This window comes from Thalassophryne amazonica, chromosome 7 (genome assembly GCF_902500255.1).
Source record: "Thalassophryne amazonica chromosome 7, fThaAma1.1, whole genome shotgun sequence".
Taxonomy (NCBI): domain Eukaryota; kingdom Metazoa; phylum Chordata; class Actinopteri; order Batrachoidiformes; family Batrachoididae; genus Thalassophryne; species Thalassophryne amazonica.
In genome coordinates, this window is record NC_047109.1 from 40237675 (window position 1) to 40259318 (window position 21644).

At 40.7% G+C, this 21644-nt stretch overlaps 1 protein-coding gene across 1 annotated transcript in view; it reads left to right on the plus strand.

Annotated features, from left to right (window-relative positions):
• The window catches only part of LOC117513819 (cytochrome P450 4B1-like), a 45371-nt gene extending 24485 nt beyond the window's left edge, over positions 1-20886 (plus strand). Inside the window, exons 5-12 of the mRNA XM_034174048.1 lie at positions 88-212; positions 323-477; positions 3510-3616; positions 6268-6458; positions 6555-6688; positions 14316-14380; positions 20378-20460; positions 20670-20886. Coding sequence (XP_034029939.1) covers positions 88-212; positions 323-477; positions 3510-3616; positions 6268-6458; positions 6555-6688; positions 14316-14380; positions 20378-20460; positions 20670-20850 — 1041 coding nt within the window. The 3' untranslated portion in view covers positions 20851-20886. The remainder of the gene's footprint in view (positions 1-87; positions 213-322; positions 478-3509; positions 3617-6267; positions 6459-6554; positions 6689-14315; positions 14381-20377; positions 20461-20669) is intronic.
• The last annotated feature ends 758 nt before the right edge of the window (positions 20887-21644 follow it).

A 21644-nucleotide genomic window follows, 5' to 3' on the forward strand; every position in this document is an offset into this window, starting at 1 on the left:
TATGTCAATTATTGTCTTTTAAATTGGTGTGATGGAAGTTTTTGTCACCACCTGTTGTGAAGTGACGTGTTCTCTCACTTTTGCCAGAACAAATGGGAAAGTTATGCAAAGAGCCAAAAGTCCTTTGAGTTGTTTGAACACGTGAGCCTCATGACACTGGACAGCATCTTGAAGTGCGCCTTCAGCTGTAACAGCAACTGTCAAACTGAGGGGTCAGTCCCTGCTGTCAACATTCACACTTTCAGCTGTTGGACTTACAACTGCCTGAGGTAAAAGTGGACAAAGTACATTTTTAATAATGGCTTTTTTTTGCATATTTCAGAACAACAAATGTGTACATTAAGGCGGTGTATGAGCTCAGTCAACTGATTAGTCTGCGGGTCAGGACCTTTCTGTACCACAACAACATCATTTTCCACCTGAGCCCACATGGGTTCAGATACAGGAAGGCGCTCAGGGTGGCACACAGTCACACAAGTAAGTTCTGAACATTGACTGTTTATTTGACTGATGTCCAGAAATACAAAATTAAAAATATCACCAGTAGGGGATCATTATTTAATAAGTTCAACATTCCAGGTGTAGTTCCCTTCAATTTTTAAAAAAGAAAAATTGACAATAGTATAATTCATATTGAGATTTAGATGTTTTAAAGCACCTTTATTTTTGTAGCATATCACAAAATTACAGGTGATTTTATTCACGGTAGAGTGTTTATTTTGGTGGGTTCATTGGCAAATATGATGGGTTTGCTCCATCACATTTCAGAGAAGAATGTCAGTCAATGCACTGGGAAAAATAATGAGCATGCATGTAAAAAAAATAAATACAGTAAATAAATAAAAAGTTGCTTGTGTTGTGAAAGTGTAATGACACGGACCCACAACAGGGGGCGTAAATGAACGGACAGTAGATGAGCCAAAAATACAACACTTTACTGTTGTGAAGCGTGCACAACGAAATACAGACAAATACAGAATTTGGACAGAGTCAAATGTACTAAGGTGACGTGTGGGCAGGCTCGAGGACAGAAGACGTCCGTCCAGAGAAGAGCTGGATCCCACACGATTTCCACTGCCACCGAACCCGGAGAATACTGGAGCCGCCAAGTTCCGAGTCCCCAGGTGGCCACCGTCTCCGGCTGTCGGATCTGGTACTGCTGGCAGGAAGCAGAAACAGTTATGTGTGGGTGTGTGTACACCCAGCAAATACACTCAACAAAAATATAAATGCAACACTTTTGGTTTTGCTCCCATTTTGTATGAGATGAACTCAAAGATCTAAAACTTTTTCCACATACACAATATCACCATTTCCCTCAAATATTGTTCACAAACCAGTCGAAATCTGTGATAGTGAGCACTTCTCCTTTGCTGAGATAATCCATCCCACCTCACAGGTGTGCCATATCAAGATGCTGATTAGACACCATGATTAGTGCACAGGTGTGCCTTAGACTGCCCACAATAAAAGGCCACTCTGAAAGGTGCAGTTTTATCACACAGCACAATGCCACAGATGTTGCAAGATTTGAGGGAGCGTGCAATTGGCATGCTGACAGCAGGAATGTCAACCAGAGCTGTTGCTCGTGTATTGAATGTTCATTTCTCTACCATAAGCCGTCTCCAAAGGCGTTTCAGAGAATTTGGCAGTACATCCAACCAGCCTCACAACCGCAGACCACGTGTAACCACACCAGCCCAGGACCTCCACATCCAGCATGTTCATCTTCAAGATCGTCTGAGACCAGCCACTCGGACAGCTGCTGAAACAATCGGTTTGCATAACCAAAGAATTTCTGCACAAACTGTCAGAAACCGTCTCAGGGAAGCTCATCTGCATGCTCGTCGTCCTCATCGGGGTCTCGACCTGGCTCCAGTTCGTCGTCGTAACCGACTTGAGTGGGCAAATGCTCACATTCGCTGGCGTTTGGCACGTTGGAGAGGTGTTCTCTTCACGGATGATGTGAAGGAGATGTGTTGCACTGCATGAGGCAAATGGTGGTCACACCAGATACTGACTGGTATCCCCCCCCAATAAAACAAAACTGCACCTTTCAGAGTGGCCTTTTATTGTGGGCAGTCTAAGGCACACCTGTGCACTAATCATGGTGTCTAATCAGCATCTTGGTATGGCACACCTGTTAGGTGGGATGGATTATCTCAGCAAAGGAGAAGTGCTCACTATCACAGATTTCAACTGGTTTGTGAACAATATTTGAGGGAAATGGTGATATTGTGTATGTGGAAAAAGTTTTAGATCTTTGAGTTCATCTCATACAAAATGGGAGCAAAACCAAAAGTGTTGCGTTTATATTTTTGTTGAGTATACAAGCAGCGACAGTTCCTTAATGGTGGGTAAGACACCTCCACCTCCAAAACAGGAACACAGTAACGAGCACAGTAGCACCTACTGAATACGGCTGAGAGTTTTACCTCCAAAGGCAAACGATATCTCGGCAGCGGGGTGGAGATGTCTTCCAGCTTATATGGAGTGGTTGATGAGTTGATGATTGATGACAGCTGTCAGGAGTTAATGAGTGACAGCTGTCACTCTCGGCTGTCCTGTGAGGCGGCAGCGCCCTCTCGTGCCTGAAGCCCGCACTCCAGGCAGGGCGCCCTCTGAATGGTGGGCTAGCAGTACCTCCTCTTCAGCGGCCCACACAACAGCTTGCTCTTGCTCATTTTTTTTATTTTATTTTATACACATTACTTAAATAAAGACGGAACCCACGGCTATGTATAATAAGGGCTTTTCAATTCTAACTGTGACAAAATTTGTAATTTGAGGGTTGGGAAAGCCCCCATCATTATCTATAACATCACCATATAAAGCATGTTACCCCTTATTGTTTCTGTATTTTAATCCATGGGGTCAAAATTCTAAATGGTTTTCAAGCAAGACAAAATTTGATCATACTACCGTTATAAGATTCTGAATCCTTTACTTGAAGACAAACAAACAAAATTAGAGTGATGCTGGGGTAGCACGGTGGATTAGTGGTTAGCACTGTTGCCTCACAGCAACAAGGTCATGGAATCAATTCCCACCTGTGGTGTTTGCGTGGGCTACCTCCGGGTGCTCCGGCTTCCTCCCACATCCAACAACATGGAAGCCAGGTGGATTGGAAACTTTAAATTGTTCATCGGTGTGAAAGTGTTTGTTTGCCTGTATGTGGCCCTGCGAAAGACTGGCGTCCTGTCCAGGCTGTACCCCACCTCATGCCCTATGACTGCTGGGATTGGCTCCAGCCTCCCGTGACACTGGAGTGAGCAGTTGCAGATGTGAGAGTGATGCTGAGAAAATCATTTTCATGACTTAAAAAGTAAAAAAAAAAAAAAAAACTAAACAACAAATCAACAAGGTATCCTTTTTCTAACATTCATTGTATTGTCAATATCTGGCCAATATTTAAACATTTGTACAAGTACATTTATACAATAACATTGCCATATTTAAAAACTGAAGACTGCTATTTAATGTTTTTTTTTTTTTTTTTTTTTTGGAAGATGAAGTCATAGAAAAGAGGAAAGAAGCATTACACACAAAGAGGGAGCTGGAACACATACAAGCCAAGAGACACCTGGACTTTCTTGACATCCTTCTGTGTGCAAAGGTGTGTTGTATATCAGCCAAGTATTGTGTGTGTATATACAACCCCAATTCCAATGAAGTTGGGACGTTGTGTGAAATGTAAATAAAAACAGTATACAATGATTTTCAAATCCTCTTCAACCTATATTGGATTGAATACACCACAAAGACAAGATATTCAAACTGATAGACTTTTCTGTTTTTGTGCAAATATTTACTTATTTTGAAATGGATGCTTGCAACACATTTAAAAAAAAAGCTAGGACAGAGGCGACAAAAGACTAGGAAAGTTGATGAATGCTCAAAGAACACCTGTTTGGAACATTCCCAGGTGAACAGGTTAATTTGAAACAGGTGAGTGTCATGATTGGGTATAAAAGGAGCATCCCCAAATGGCTCAGCCGTTCAGCAGCAAAGAAGGGGCGAGGATCACCACTTTGTGAACAACTGTGTGAAAAAATAGTCCAACAGTTTAAGAACAGTGTTTCTCAATGTTCAATTGCAAGGAATTTAAGGATTCCATCATCTGCAGTCCATAATATAATCAGAAGATGCAGACAATCTGGAGAACTTTCTACACGTAAGCGGCAAGGCCAAAAAACAACATTGAATCCCCATGACCTTGATCCCTCAGGCGGCACTGCATTAAAAACTGACATCATTGTGTAAAGGATCTTACCGCGTGGGCTCAGGAACACTTCAGAAAACCACTGTCAGTTAACACAGTTCGTCGCTATATCTACAAGTGCAAGATAAAACTCTACCATGCAAAGTGAAAGCCATACATCAACAACATCCAGAAAGGCCACCGCCTTCTCTGGGCCTGAGCTCATTTGAAATGGACAGACGCAAAATGGAAAAGTGTGCTGTGGTCTGATGAGTCCACATTTAAAATTATTTTTGGAAATCATGGACGTTGTGTCCTCTGGACAAAAGAGGAAAAAGACCATCCAGACTGTTACCAGTGCAAATTTCAAAAGCCAGCATTTGTGATGGTATGGGGTTGTGTTAGTGCCCATGGCATAGGCAACTTACATATCTGATGGCACCATCAATGCTGAAAGGCACATCCAGCTTTTGGAGCAACACATGCTGCCATCCAAGCAACATCATTTTCAGGGATGTCCCTGCTTATTTCAGCAAGACAATGCCAAGCCACATTCTGCACATGTTACAACAGCGTGGCTTCGTAGTAAAAAAAAGTGCGGGTACTAGACTGGCCTACCTGCAGTCCAGACCTGTCTCCCATTGAAAATGTGTGGTGCATTATGAAGTGCAAAATACGACAACGGAGACCCTGGACTGTGGCAAAAGGCATAAAAAGCAAAGCAGGTTTGACTTATGGTTTGATTTAAAAACCAAAGGAATTCCGGCCGTTTTATTGATTGTAACGTCAGCTCTGTCATTTTTACCAATTGAAAATATGACAAATATGTTTTTGTTTCATATTAATGCACTAATTTTGAAGGTTTGAACATTAAAACTTACAGATGACAAAAGGCATTATGGGAAAATGAGCCTCCTTATCACTGGTTGGTTGGTCGCTTCCTGATCATGTTGTTCTGGAGGAAAGTGAAGTTTGCTCTTTAACGTCTTGATTATTGTTCTTTACAACACTGTTTGTCCTGTTTGTTCCAGACTAATATTTATATATATGTCTGTCTGAAATTCAGTTTGCGTTTATTAAATTCCACGCAGATTAAATGTAGCAGACACGGATTATTTGTTATAATTGTTTTAGCAAGTTTTCAGGGTATCATGTATGCAGTCTCTTATTAACATGACGAAAAGCATAAAAAATTACATTTTTGTAGTATAATATTAATTTACAATTGTCATCTTATGGATTCTCTATGTTGTTTTGACTGCAGCGACTCTCTGGCACGCAAGGGATTATGGGATATGTGAAAACCCAGAATGGAACACAGCAAATATAAGATTTTATTCTGTTTCTGTACTTAAGGAAACATTGTACATATTGTGGGAAAATATAATATTTTATTGTGCTTATGCACTTACTGAAACATTGTACAAATCGTAGTTAATTTGTTGGTGTTATCAAAAAATGGACCTTAGCTGTCTCCTCAGTGTTGTCAAGTTAAACTCAGTTGCAAGGAACACTGACAGCATGCCTTTCACAGTAAAAGCATTTGCTGGGATGCTGGCTTTAAGTGTTTTATTGTGAAACAGTGCAATAAACATGAACTATCTCATGTTGTTTAACTTTGCAACCAGTAACATCAGTGAGCCATGCCATCTTGGAAGTACGAATGTTACAGTGTTAATCAAAATAAAGGTTTTGAAAATTAATCCCCAAAATTTTCATAATAAAGGATGCACAGATCGACCTCATCTGACAGATGAGGTCGATCTGACAAACATTCAGAGAGATATGTAAACCACATACCCACACAGAGACATTTCTTGCTTTATAGATAGATGTGTGTCTATACTCTTGCCTCACAGCAAGAAAGTCGAGGGTTCAAAGCCCACTTCTGCCCAATCTCTGCGTGAGGAAGCCTATCCAGTATGAAATGTGTGCAAAATCAGCATGCAGATTTATATCAGATCATCTGCAATGACCAGACTAAAATGGGAACATTAATCATAATAGCAGTTTAACAAATATTAATGGTCACTTCACTATTTAAAATGTGTTTGTGTCGACTGCAGGATGAGACACAGCAAGGTCTGTCAGATGAAGACATGAGAGCAGAAGTTGATACCTTCATGTTTGAGGGCCACGACACGACAGCCAGTGGCATCTCTTTCATCCTCTACTGTTTAGCCTGCAACCCAGAACACCAGAAGATTTGCAGGGACGAGATCAATGAGGTCCTGAATGGCAAGAACACATTTGAGTGGTAGGTTGGCGCATGTTAAGCATGCAGGTTATTCTATTTATTGTTTTAGCTTTGATTATATTTCATAGAATGTTGGTGTGTTTGTTCTTTTTATAGGCAGGATCTCAATAAAATTCCGTACACCACAATGTGCATCAAAGAATCACTTCGTCTTTACCCACCTGTCCCAACGATGGCCAGAAAAGCTACCAAACCTATTACCTTTTTTGATGGAAGGACTGTGCCTGAAGGTTAGTGATGTACAGTGTTGCCACAGTTACTTTGAAAAAGTAATCCAATTACTAATTACTGATTACTCCTTGAAAAAGTAACTTAGTTACTTTACTGATTACTCAATTGTAAAAGTAACTAAGTTAGGGCCCTGTCCCACTGGGGAGAGGATTAATTGCGCATGAATTGAGTATACAAATTGCGGGCATTCGTTGTCGTCCGCAACAAAAATGGCCAAAAATGACAAATGTCCCAGTATGAATTACAGATATATTAATAATATATAGTGAGTATATCATGAACAATCACGGTTATATAACGCATGTAGTGAGGAAACTGATCCGACACATTGAGATTATCACGGCAGTATTACGGGTGTATTATGAATGCATTGCACACGTGTTGCGCGTGCACGGCATCTGCATTGCAATCATAAAATAAGCGCACTCGGGCCTTTCGGCATCACTATTCACATCAACAATACAGCCTCTGGAGCATTTGCTGGACTTGGACAAGTTGATCACAGAGTTGTTCATGTTGTCATGCGAGGGTTAACTGTTCATGAGTTTGGGGAGCGTGAGGTGGGAAGCCGCTCGGGGTGTGAGACGGTGTTTTTTCTTTTTTCTTTTTTTATTGAGAGTGTCACAGAAAATAGACTTCAGCGTGAGTCGTGGCTAAAACAGCAACTCTTCCTTTTGTTAGTGTTAAATTAAAGTCCTGGATTGCAGCAGCTATTACGTCTTTGTGGATTTACACAGCCGGACCAGCACTGACTGGCAGGCATGTCGCTTTCTGCCACATATAGTACTTTGGGTTTACATGATGTGTTTGTTATTCATTCACAGATTGTCCGCAAAGCAAATGTAATAAAAACACTTTATTCGTGGCCAATTTGTATGCATTCACTACAACATATTTTAGTTTGTGATGTGGACATGATGGGCACGATATATATCTGTTTTACACACTGTCCCAGTCCGCTGCCAAGCCGCAAATCCCCGTCAGTTGCAGATATCAGCGGTTAACGGCAGATATACAGCGCACAGAGTGAGTACGTATTGGGCCTCGTATCAATGTTGCGCACTTGTGGCGTAAATTTACGGCGTAAACTTGAAATACACCAAAGTTGCCGTGACGTATCAAGCAGTGCGCACCTGCCCATTTCTGGCGTACGCCTGACGTGATCTTGATAAATGCGGCGGGTGGAAACGATCGTAATTATAATAAACACGCCCATAAATATTCAGACTCCGCTTCAGACACACCCTCATTTTACGACATGAAAGCCAGGAAGACGGCAATGAAAAACAACTCCACCAATCACGACACGTGCCAATAGAGCGTCAGAAGCGGCCGTCGTATCAATTGTTTTGTAGCATATAATCAATAAAGTGTTACAGTGGTCCCTCATTAATCGCTGGAGTTACGTTCTAAAAAATAGCCCGTAATACGCGAAACCACGACGTAGTCAGCGTTATTTTTTACAATTATTATAGACGTTTCAAAGCTGTAAAACCCCTCACTACACAGTTTATACACTTTCTCAATCAGGCATGAACATTTTCTCACTTTTCTCTCGTGTGTAAACACTCTCAAAGTTCAAACCTTAGTAGGAAAATAAGACCAAACTGTTTCAGGCCCAAACATTTGTTTGAGAAATAAAAATAGAACGTTTTCCTATAAATAATTATGATGGCATTTAGAACTAACGAATTAATTTTAACGATTAACGAACGAGTTCGGACACATAAGAAATTATTAATAGTGACTCACCAGTATGTCACAGATCGCTCCTCTGCGTCCTGGCGCTGCGCCTTTTCCCACTCACACCTGGCTGCAGCAGGTGTTTGTTTCTGTGTGGCAAACACAGTTATGAGTAGTTGTTGGCGCTCTTTTCTCTTCTGGGCAACAAGATTCTTATAAACAAATACGCAGAACACAGAACACTGTAAAAAAAAAAAAGGCATGCAAAATTGGACTAAATACTCCGCAAGACTCCAAGGCCACGACAGGTGAACGGCGTTATAGCGAGGGACCACTGTATTCTCTTTTCACATGTCAATAATTCTTGATTCTTGGATATTTGCTCGCTCAATTAATAAGACACGCCTAATCTGTCAGATTTCTTTATTTTTTAAATGTATTTCTGTATTTAGTTTATTGTGACAACCAAATGGAGACGACAAAACCTGGTTGCAGCACGGGCAAATTAAGGGAATGACGAAACTACAGTTGTTATTATCAATTTCATAGTCTACAACGATCACACCACATGAAGTTAAGCTCAGTGCTGCTCTGGCTCCAGGCTCGAAGTCTGGAGAAAAAGGCGAGCAGCGCTGTCTTTGCAGTCAGCGCTGTGACCACGGCTCGTGCTCCATAACAATCCCGCAAAAGCAGGATTTGTATTGATTATTATGTAGTATAATCAGGAAAGTGTTATTTATGTAACATATGCATTGATTTGTATAATGGCACTGTTTATCATGTTGATCATCTTCATTTTTATGTGGATTCCAGCGCTGGTTCATTTTGGTGTATAATTTACGGCACCTCTCGACCTGGTGTATATTTTCAGCGCAGCGTACGCCAACGACCACATTGATAAATGCCAAGTAGCGCAGCCGTTTTGGCGTACACCCCGTATATGCTCAAATATCGCCGTACGCAACGTTGATACATGTATGTAAGGCGGATGTTATCTGCATTCAGATTTTTGAACAGCTCAAAAATCCTGGCTGCGGACATGCGTGCCTCTGCGGATGATCACGGGCGTGTTCGGATGACGACCGACTCATACAGGCATGTTACACAGATATTGCGGATGTTTGGCGAATATGGGACAATTTTGTGCGCAATCCATACGCAAATCCTCCTAAACGTCAGGGGGACAGGGCCCTTAGATTACTAGTTACTTTTTTAGCTACTTTCCCCACCCGTCGACAACAACCCTCTGCCACCTCAACATGACAATGATACTTGTTTTGCCAAAACTCACTTTATAGTCACCCTTTCTTGGCTTCAATGAAAATAAATACTTGTTTTCTAAAAAGTAAAATAAAGACCTCTTTCTTGACCTCATATTTAACTGTTGACAGCACTGTAACAGTAAAACTTGCAATTTCTAACCTACATTGTTTATAAATGTAACTATTAAATTCTTTCTTTCTAACATTTTTCTAACATTTAAAATTTAAATTCTCTCTAAACATTTTACTTGTCGAAATTATTATTATAATTAGTATTAGTAGTTGTAGTAAAAAAAAAGGCTTCAAAACTGGACCTTTAATCTAGGGGTGTTGTGGGGGGGGGGGCACATCCCTGCCCCCGTTCCATCTGGATTCGCCCCTGCTTTGGCGTTTGAGCACAAAGAATGGACAACATTTATTTATGCAGAAAACATGATCAGATTTACAGGTAAAGTTTTATTGCGTTTTCACATCATGTGGTCCTCAGAAAGACAGTTTAGGTGCATTGGAGTGGGAAAAAAGTGTTAGTTGTTGACGTGTCATGGAGGATCAGCTGTTTTTAGCGAGCAGATACTGAGCGGCTCACCTCAGAATTCTAAATAAAGGAGAAAAAAACATTAGAATTAGAAATACAAAAAAATGTATTTGTAAAGCTCAGTGCAGGTGTGCTGTTGTCACTGCGCTTTAAGAGGTGAGGACGAGTTGTAGCTGTTGCAGAAAACCGCGGATGAAAAACTCACAGCTCGCTTAAAGTGGGCAGTTCAGTCGAACCCCGACCTCCTGCCCACGGACCAAGTTTAATGCTGCTATCGACCCACAATGCAAAAATAATAGTAACGCACAGTGACTTGGAGAAGTAACTTTAATCTGATTACTGATTTGGAAAGATTAAGGCGTTAGATTACTTGTTACTAAAAAAAGTAGTTAGATTAGAGTAAGGCGTTACTAAGTAACGAGTTACCGGCATCACTGGTGATGTATCTATGTTATCATAGCAAAATGGCCTCTGTGTGCTTGTGTGTGTGCATGTTTGGCTTCGATCACACAGAAACCGTGGAGAGCTAACATTTTCCATTTGGTATGCTTATGTATTTTGGGTCAAGGATAAATGCTGCAAAAACGGAACGCTGATAGGACTAATATTTTTGTAGAAATTAGCAATTTTAGCTAACCAGTAAAATGATGGACATGGTGCTGCATTGCACCATGGGAGTTCAGGGTTTGGGGGTTGTTATTGTGGTTCATGTTAGTTTAACAGTGTTGTTAGTGTTAATAATTTATTGTGTTTTTGTAGTTCATTTTGTTTTGTCAGTTTAAGTGTCATGTTTCTGTGTAGGCTCACAGTTGTCCAGATGGTTTCCATAGTAGAGAAGCTTGAATCTTCGACTGGACTGTTTAAGTGTCATGTTGCCATTACCATGAGTGAAAAGAGTATTGCTTTTGAAGCCTTTTGCCACATCTCTGTGTGTGTAAAAATGAAAAGCACCTGCTTGCAGCTGACTGTAGAAAAAACAGAAAGCCCTGCTTGCGTGCGACTGGGGACAGCTGACCTTCACCATTTGGTATGCTTCTATATTTTGGGTCAAAGATGAGTGTCCCCAAAATGGAACGATGATAGGACTAATATTTTTGGAGAAACTACAGATATTAGCTAACGTTGCTAATGACATTCTGAATGAGCCTGCCATTCCATCTTTATATTGTCTTTATATCAATCATCTTTATATTAAAAGCATAAGTGTGTGCATTATTTTATTTAGTAAGTTCAATGTAAGTACATAATATAATTGTAAATACGTTAAAAGTACATGGATGACACAAGAAAATGAAAACACTTATTTCCATTGTGGTCCATTTAAAAATCAAATGACCAAACAGAAATAATAATAAAATATTCTAATGATAATAATAATGTGTATATAATAACAAGAACCTAAACAATTTATAAATACATTAAGACAGTAAATTAACATAAAAAATACATGATTAACAGGAAATAAAATGGTTAAGCTCCTCTTCTAAAAATTGTTGAGGACTTTGGTTCTAAAAACATTCTGGACTCACATGCCATTTTAACTCATTGTACAAGCTTTTCTTAATTTATTACCACCCTTGAAAAATGTCAGCTACCTATTTTATAAACACTACCCAATCTGGAGCTCATGGATCCCCACAGGCAACATGCTAGTTTGTATTTAAACCTAAGTAGGGTTAGATGTCTCAGTTAATGTTTACTGGACAGTGTATAATAAGTTATATAACCATCATATAATTTCCATACAAACTTCAGCATTATCCAAAATATTAAATTATTTAACACGTTTTCTGTCAGAATTTTTGTCCGCGGGGGGGTGGCTGTTTTGGCCATAGTTCTTATCTTGGTAAGTAATGAATGAGAATCAAAGCTATGTCATATATATTAGGGTGCATTCACACTCTGATGATTAGCCCGCCGTTTGCCAACAGAGTGAAATGTTCATTAATGTCTACCAGTGCCAAGGTCGGCCAGACTTGGCGAGGTAAGTCAACATCAGTCGATCAGGGCTGATGTTCATCGTGTCCTGGAAACATTTTCAACATGTTTAAAATCTTCTACATTTAAGCTTAAATGCTGGCATAGTTGATTTCAAATGCCACTACATCACCTCTGGTACTATGCGTTACTTCTCTGTTCGCCTCTGCTGTCTAACGTCTGAGTCCTGGCTGGATGCACCACCTCTTCTGGATCACTTGGGCATGAAAAAATATGTAGAAATGTGAAGAAAAATGTAGAACCTGTCTCGACAACACACCAGTACCAAGTGATGCTATTGCGAAGTTATGTTGAGGTTATATATGCTACATCACGTAACGCCTCAAACTTTGAGTTGATGATCAGCTCTGCCAAGCTATATTACAGCTCTGCAGAGTACACTACAAATGCACCAACCCACCGACAGCAAAAGTTGAACTACATCTGATCGTAAGTCAATGGGATGTTGCCAAACATTAAGCTACATAGACCTGTGTTAAAGACAGGTAATTTTGACCCTTGGAGTGAGTTTTCTCTGATGTTTTACAGAGATTTTTGAGAATCTGCTATGTCGCTCAGCATCAGCCACTTCACATCATACTGTGAATCGGCTCTTGTATTCTTTAAAGTTTTGTATACTGTGTGTACAACCCCAATTCCAATGAAGTTGGGACGTTGTGTGAAATGTAAATAAAAACAGTATACAGTGATTTTCAAATCCTCTTCAACCTATATTGAGTTGAATACACCACAAAGACAAGATATTTAATATTCAAAGTGATTATTGTTTTTGTGCAAATATTTGTTCATTTTAAAATGGAGGCCTGCAACACATTTCAAAAAAGATGAGACAGTGGTATGTTCACCACTGTGTTACATCACCTTTCCTTCTAACAACACTCAATAAGCATTTGGGAACTGAGGACACTAGTTGTGAGTGTCATGATTGGGTATAAAAGGAGCATCCCCAAAAGGCTCAGCTGTTCACAAGCAAAGCTGGGGTGAGGATCACTATTTTGTGAACAACTGCGTGAAAAAATAGTCCAACAGTTTAAGAACAGTGTTTCTCAACATTCAATTGCAAGGAATTTAGGGATTCCATCATCTACAGTCCATAATATAATCAAAAGATTCAGAGAATCTGGAGAACTTTCTACATGTAAGCGGCAAGGCCAAAAACCATCTCTGAATGCTCGCGACCTTCGGTTCCTCAGGTGCCACTGCATGAAAAACTGACATCATTGTGTAAAGGATCTTACTGTGTGGGCTCAGGAACCCTTCAGAAAACCACTGTCAGTTAACACAGTTCATCGCTACATCTACAAGTGCAAGTTAAAACTCTAGCATGCAAGGGAAAGACCATCCAGATTGTTACCAGCACAAAGGCCAAAAGCCAGCATCTGTAATGGTATGGGGGTGTGTTCATGCCCAAGGCATGGGCAACTTACACATTTGTGATGGCACCATCAATGCTGAAAGGTACATCCAGGTTTTCGTGCAACACATGCTGCCATCCGAGCAACGTCTTTTTCAGGGACGTCCCTGCTTATGTCAGCAAGACAATGCCAAGTCACATTCTGCACGTGTTACAACAGCGTGGCTTCGTACTAAAAGAATGTGGGTACTAGACTGGCCTGCAGTCCAGACCTATCTCCCATTGAAAATGTGTGGTGCATTATGAAGCGCAAAATACGACAACGGAGACCCCGGACTGTTGAACAACTGAAGCTGTACATCAAGCAAGAATGAGAAGGAATTCCACCTACTAAGATTCAACAATTAGTGTCCTCAGTTCCCAAAATGCTTACTGAGTGTTGTTAGAAGGAAAAGTGATGTAACACAGTAGTAAACATACCACTGTCCCAACTTTTTTGAAATGTGTTGCAGGCATCCATTTCAAAATGAGCAAATATTTGCACAAAAACAAAGTTTATCAGTTTGAACATTAAATATCTTGTCTTTGTGGTGTATTCAATTGAATATAGGTTGAAGAGGATTTGCAAATCATTGTATTCTGCTTTTATTTTACATTTTACACAACGTCCCAACTTCATTGGAATTGGGGTTGTAAATAAAGTATTTTCTATGAATTGTGTGTTAGTTTAAACACGTAAATACTTAAATAGTATTAAATATTTTCTACATGAACATATATGCTTCTCTTTTTAGGTTGTATTATTGGAACAAATGTGTTTGGGATTCACAGGAATGCCTCTGTATGGGAGAACCCTGATGTAAGTAAAGGACAAGAAAATTAAATTATGGCAGTATAATGGTAATCATCAATTTGAAATTATAACTTTTCTGTGTTGAGTGATATCAGTAATATGCGGACTATATTTTACTTGAAAACAGCTCTGAATTTTTTTCCATGCAGACATTTTCAGTAAATTTCATTGAGTACTTGCTTTTGTTTTTGCTTGTAAATGTTACTCTCTTGTCAACTACCCTATTTTTCTGAGTATACAGTAAGTCACACCTGGTAAAAAAAAATGCGTCTTGAAGAATGAAAAAAATATATACATAAAGTCACACCAGAGTGGAAGTATCACCTTTTTTATGAATTATCAGGTCTTTAATTGAGGGTTTTTATGCATTTTACTTTTCATTATTGCCATTTATTCTGTTATTATTAGAGGGTTTTTTTTTGTCATTTGATTCCTGGGAAAGCCCAAGAGTAAGGGCCCATTCACACATTACACGAATGAAGCCAACTGGTGCATGAAGGAGGAATCGTATGGCACTTGTGAAAACTCAGAGTTGCCTCAAAAGCCTTGTACAGCAGCCGCCACAACAATTCGGGCACAGCACATGCACTCTACATTCACGTGCCACTTGCTGCGGAAACCCATTCAAACAGCTTGCAAGATGAGGTCACACTGCCATCTGATTGTGTTTGCAGCATTTGCACGGCATGTCAAATGCAGGTTGGACATATCGTGCCACAGCAGAGGAGCTGAAGGAAATCATTGGCCATGTCAAACCTTGGCCGAATGACACGAACGAGGCAGCCTTCACACCAGCGACCAAATTTTGGTGCATACCGGACGAATGGCAATTCGACCCACTCTTGGCCAGAGATGGCCAAAGTCCAGGTGCCACCCACGAACATCCAACACCACTCGCAGACCACTTAGAAAAGGCAGGGCTATTCCTGCAGCCGGCGCGAGAGTAGAGAGCAGGTGACCACATTCAAGCTGGAAGTGCGAATGGCCCCACATTTTGTAAGTGTGTGCTGTTACTAAGCAGCACATATGTCATGCAGTTGTGCCCCCCCAAAACAAATAGCATGAGGAGTGTGTCGTTCTCCCCCCCCAACACCATGATCCAACATTGTCAGGTGCAGCGATCGCTGTTCACTGCATTGCACATCTGGACAGCTATAAAGTCCAGCTGGAACAGCTGAGCGTGCATGGCATGGTGTGAACTGTGTTATCAGTCAGCCGGCCAGGCTATATGTAAACTGTAGACCACATAACAGACAGAAAGAGTGGAGCAAAAACAAATAAGAGACAAAATTCAATTTATTATTCAACTAAATTGCAAATATATGAATTTTTTTTTAACATTTATGAAACACTTATCCAAACAAGGCCATAGAGTCACTGACCCTAAAGAGATTCCCTCCTTGGCACACAGTGATCTATTTCTTTTTGTCTCTTTCTCTAAAATTGTAAATAATAATCATTAGATTATTAATATATAAACAAAAATAAATTTAAGAAATATTACAATTTGAAAACAAATGCACCCGAACGTGATGACAGCTGCAACTGCTTAATGCTAACTTTTAACTTTGAAAATGCCGTAGACATGCTAACATGTTAGCATCGGGATCCGGATCACCGCTAAAATTTAATCACTTGTTCCTCTTGTCATTTCCAACCACTCCACAAAATTTCAACAAAATAAATTTAAGAAATATTACAATTTGAAAACAAATGCACCCGAACATGATGACAGCTGCAACTGCATAATGCTAACTTTTAACATTGAAAATGCCATAGACATGCTAACGCGTTAGCATCGGGATCCGGATCACGATCCGGATCACCACTAAAATTTAATCACTTGTTCCTCTTGTCATTTCCAACCACTCCACAAAATTTCATCAAAATCTGTTCAAAACTATTTGAGTTATCCTGCTGACAAACAGACAAACAAACAAACGCGACCGAAAACATAACCTCCTTGGCGGAGGTAATAGCTACATACATAATTACATAACAAATACAGAAAATAAATAATCACAGAACAAAGGAACAGAATGTGAGACTTTTTCTTTGAGCTGAGTTGGTCGGCAGAGGTGGGCGTGTCGGCTGCAAGCAGCAGCTGTTGAGATCTGTGGACTCGCAAGTCACAGCTGGAGAACACTATCATGTTATGAAGGATATCACATCACAACACTCCAGCATGAGGCAGGTGCATGGGCATGCTGTCCTCACGTGGAAATACAATAAAACACATATCGCCTTCGCAACGCGGGCAGCAGCAAGTGCATTAGTGCACCCTCATCGGGAAGGCTGCCCCATGTGAAAAGATCCATGTGATCATGTGAACACAGCTGGCAATGTGACTGTCACGTCCACCATGTGAGTTGTGGGCCACATGACATGGTGTCCTTCGGCGCGCGGCTTGCAGGACACCTGGACACACAGCACCAGCTGATGTGTCCATGATATGAGCGCACGGCTTCATTCATGTCAGTCCATTAGCTTGTTTATGTCCATGACCATGGGTCATGTACAGAGGAACATGGGGATCATACTTGTATTGTCCACTCTTTTTTGTTGTTTTTACAGTGACAACATATTCATGACCACTAACATGATTGTGTTACATTTAAACAGTACGTTCATTGTTCCTATAATGTTCTGAATCTGTTTTGCATTATTTTGTGTTTCCATATTTTTGTTGATTTATGTACATATGTCCAGCATCTAATCTAAATTGGGAGCGCGATGTGGTGTCACACGTTTCACATGCTCACACTGTGTTCATGCACATGCATCAGCATACACTAAACTGTTGCTGCAGTATCGTTCACACCTGTCCGACCACATGTCCCTCCCGACAGCAGGTGGAATTTTTCACAGTTCCCCAATTCGTTTTTTTGTTTTTTTGTTTTTTTCCGTTTTTTTGGCTGGTGCCTACTTCTTTTGCCCGACTTTATGTTATGTGTCAGGGGGCCATAAGTCTTTTCAGCTTTTCCGTTTGTCATTTGGGGTCACCACAATAGATCTGATATGGATCTGCATGTTGATTTGGCACAAGTTGTATGCTGGATGCCCTTCCTGAAATAAATCCACATTACCTGGTGAGTGGGCAGTAATTGCCTAAAACCAGAAACAACTTCTCTAGAAATAAACACACTAATCACTTGGCCACCACTCTGCCCAGTAAGCCCAATATTTATTCAAATTATTATTAGTAGTAGTAATGAAGGCATGATTTATTTTTTTGGTTTAGTTTTGAAGGCGCACTGGAGTACAAGCTGCAAGACTTCCCCAGCTAGAATAAAGTGATTATACCCCAAAAATAATGGGGTAATAATGACTGATTTAGCAAAATTAAGTTTTAATACAGTGGTTTCTCACCTTACAACAAACTGTCAGATAGCTCGGTAGCAATGCCTCAAATTGCCATGCATGCCTGCTCAATTAGGGAATAACCCTGTTGTGTCTGATGGTTTGCGGACATTCCTGCTGGTTATATGGTTGCAAATAGAGCTTTACCGGCGACGCGTTAGCAGAGTTTTAAAATGGCTATTTGCAACCGTATAACAGCATGAACGTCCGCAAATCATCAGACAAGGGGGTTATTCCCATTCTAATTCAATACCATCATTTGCACAGTTTATTTATCTGTAGGTAATTTGGTCAGCAAGGCTTACCGTCGAGCCGAGGCAGCGTCGCTCCAACAGCGGTCAGGGCGCGGAGTAATCCATCAAATGTGAAAATCCATCAAATGTGAAACGGTAATTCTGTATTAGAATCCATATCAATACTTTCGTATGGTAGCTTAAATTCACCCATTTAGGCGGTGGCAGCGGTATGCAACTTTCTCTCGCTCTCAGCTAACAGCTAGCAGTGCACACAGCCAGTGTTCTGTCGAATTGTACGTCTCATCACATAAATTGGCAGTTCCGCGTCCCGACAATCAGAATCCACATCAATACTTTCGTATGGTATCTTAAATTCACCCATTTAGGTAGCGGCAGGGTACGCTACTTTCTCTCACTCTCAGCTAACAGCACTAGGAGCACTGGTCTCTAACAGCCCCCACTGGCCACACCTCCACACGTGGAAATGATGGGTGCAGTTGTGTTAATGTTTTTGTCATTATTGTTATATTTTTTTTTAATCACAAATCAGTGGAGCACAGGCATGCAGCACAGGAAACAGACAGAATGTTATGATGTACATGGAGTGGATAGCAAGAGTTCTGCAATTAAAACTGTGAAGGCGGATTGGGCTCAGGCATCCCAGTAAAGGGTAGCAGGAGGCCAGGTATTCCTCAAGTCTCCAGTCTCAAGTCTTCATGCCAGAGTTACACCCAAATCCCAAGAGTAATGTGTCCAACATTGAATTAAATGTAAGATGGCTGGAAGAGGCACGGGGGGGGGGGGGGGTGAGTTCAGCAACACCAAGGGTTCCCACCCATTAGTGGAAGTAAAAGTTAAGTGCAGTTTATAGTCTTTGAATCAAACTATTCACTGTTTTGCACACTTTTCCACCACTTTTCTTATTTATTTATTAATTTACATACAAGGTCTGTCAATAAAATATAGGTCCTTTTTATTTTTTTCAAAAACTATATGGATTTCATTCATATGTTTTTACGTCAGACATGCTTGAACCCTCGTGCGCATGCGTGAGTTTTTCCACGCCTGTCGGTGATGTCATTCGCCTGTGAGCACTCCTTGTGGGAGGAGTCGACCAGCCCCTCGTCGGAATTCCTTTGTCTGAGAAGTTGCTGAGAGACTGGCGCTTTGTTTGATCAAAATTTTTTCTAAACCTGTGAGACACATCGAAGTGGACACGGTTCTTAAAATTAAGCTGGTTTTCGGTGAAAATTTTAACGGCTGAGGAGAGATTTTGAGGTGATACTGTCGCTTTAAGGACTTCCCACGGAGCGAGACGTCGTGCAGCACTCCCAGGCGCCGTCGTCAGCCTGTTTCAAGCTGAAAACCTCCACATTTCAGGCTCTATTGATCCAGGACGTTGTGAGAGAACAGAGAAGTTTCAGAAGAAGTCGGTTTCAGCATTTTATCCGGATATTCCACTGTTAAAGATTTTTTTAATGCAAGACATGCAGACGGATTGCAGCGTCGGCTCGCAGCCGCTGCGACGCTCCGCCACAGGAAAAACACCTCCGTTGGAAGCCTTAAGGACAAGTTGGAACATGCCCAACTGTTAAACAATTTCTCAGATACTCACTCCACTGAAAGCCATCAAAAGCCGCCTGGATTTTACAAATGGTTATCAACATGGAGGTGTTTTTCCTGTGCCGCCGCACCGCGCCGGCTGCGTCCCGATGCGCGGACCCGTCCGCATGTCTTTCATTAAAAAAATCTCCTTTAACAGTGGAATATCCGGATAAAATGCTGAAACCGACTTCTTCTGAAACTTCTCTGTTCTCTCACGACGTCCTGGATCAATAGAGCCTGAAATGTGGAGGTTTTCAGCTTGAAACAAGCTGACGACGGCGCCTGAGAGCGCTGCGCGACGTCTCGCATCGTGGGAAGTCCTTAAAGCGACAGTATCACCTCAAAATTTCTCATCAGCCGTTAAAATTTTCACCAAAAACCAGCTTAATTTTTTGAACCGTGTCCACTTCGATGTGCCTCACAGATTTAGAAAACATTTTGATCAAACAAAGCAACAGTCTCTCAGCAACTTCTCAGACAAAGCAATTCCGACGAGGGGCTGGACGACTCCTCCCACAAGGAGTGCTCACAGGCGGATGACGTCACCGACAGGCGTGGAAAAACTCACGCATACGCACGAGGGTTCAAGCATGTCTGACGTAAAAACATATGAATGAAATCCATATAGTTTTTGAAAAAATAAAAAGGACCTATACTTCATTGACAGCCCTCGTATGCATGCATGTGAATAGCCTCCTATTATATTTTATCAATTATTAAACGACCAGAATGCAATTTTGGTTGTTTAATTGCAATAAGACGACACACAGATGCCTGATTTTCTTCCTTTATGTCTTCACAGGTGTTTGACCCACTGCGTTTTCTGCCAGAGCGCATTAACTCCAGGTCACCTCATGCCTTTATTCCCTTTTCTGCAGGTCCAAGGTTTGTCTATTCTTTTTGTTAGTGTCACTGGGTCAACAATTTACTGATCATTCCATATAGATTGAGCACCAAATCTTTCCTAGATAGATATATAGATAGATCGATGAGTAGATGGATAATGTTAGAGTAAACTTTATTTTTTTATACTAGATTAGACTGTATATTTTCTGACTTATTGCTAATCCTTTTTATGCATTCTCCTCCCTTAGGAACTGCATTGGTCAGACCTTTGCCATGAATGAGATGAAAGTGGCAACTGCTCTGACACTGAAGAGATATGAGCTGATAGGGGACCCCACGAGGAAACCTAAGATTGTTGCGAGACTGGTGCTTCGGTCACTCAATGGTGTCCACATCAAAATCAGATCTTTGGACCCAAAAGGGGAGTAACTGCATTAAACAGAATATACACTCACTGTCCACTTTATTATGGCTTGGACCCCCTTTTTTGCATTGAGAACTTCCTAAATTCTTCCTGGCATAAATTCAACAAGGTGTTGGACACAGTCCTCAGAGATGATGGTCCATACTGGCATCATGATAGCATCACACAGTCTCCCATTCATCCAGTCTGGCCATTTTCTTTGACCTCTCACATCAGCAAGGCATTTTCATCCACACATTTGCCTTGTGGACATCTTCCAGTTTTCAGACCATTCTCTGTAAACCCTAGAGATGGTTGTGTGAAAATCCCAGTAGATCAGCAGTTTTTGAAATACTCAGACCAACCCATCTGACACCAACAATCATGCCATCTTCAAAGTCACTTAAATCCCCTTGTCTTCATGACATCTAGATGCTTAAATGTATTGAGATTCTGCCGTGTGATTGGCTGATTAGCTATTTGTGTTAATAAGCAATTGGACAGGTGTACCTAATAAAGTGGCGTGTGGGTGTATATATGAAATGTATTATTTAATCAGTAATAGCATTTGTGAAATATCATCATCCTAAATATTTGCCATTGATTTTTGCACTCTAATAACGAACTCAATTAATAGTTTTTGTTCATTTTTTATTAGCTCCTCTTAAATTCATTGGAATATACTTTTTTTGATTCATCATTACTGAAGAATATGCATTTAATGTAGATTTAACTTTCAAACAAATATGTTAGTTCTTGATTTTCTCGACTATAAGCTATTGCCAGATTTTTTAAAATCTGTTCATTATCACGAGTTCAA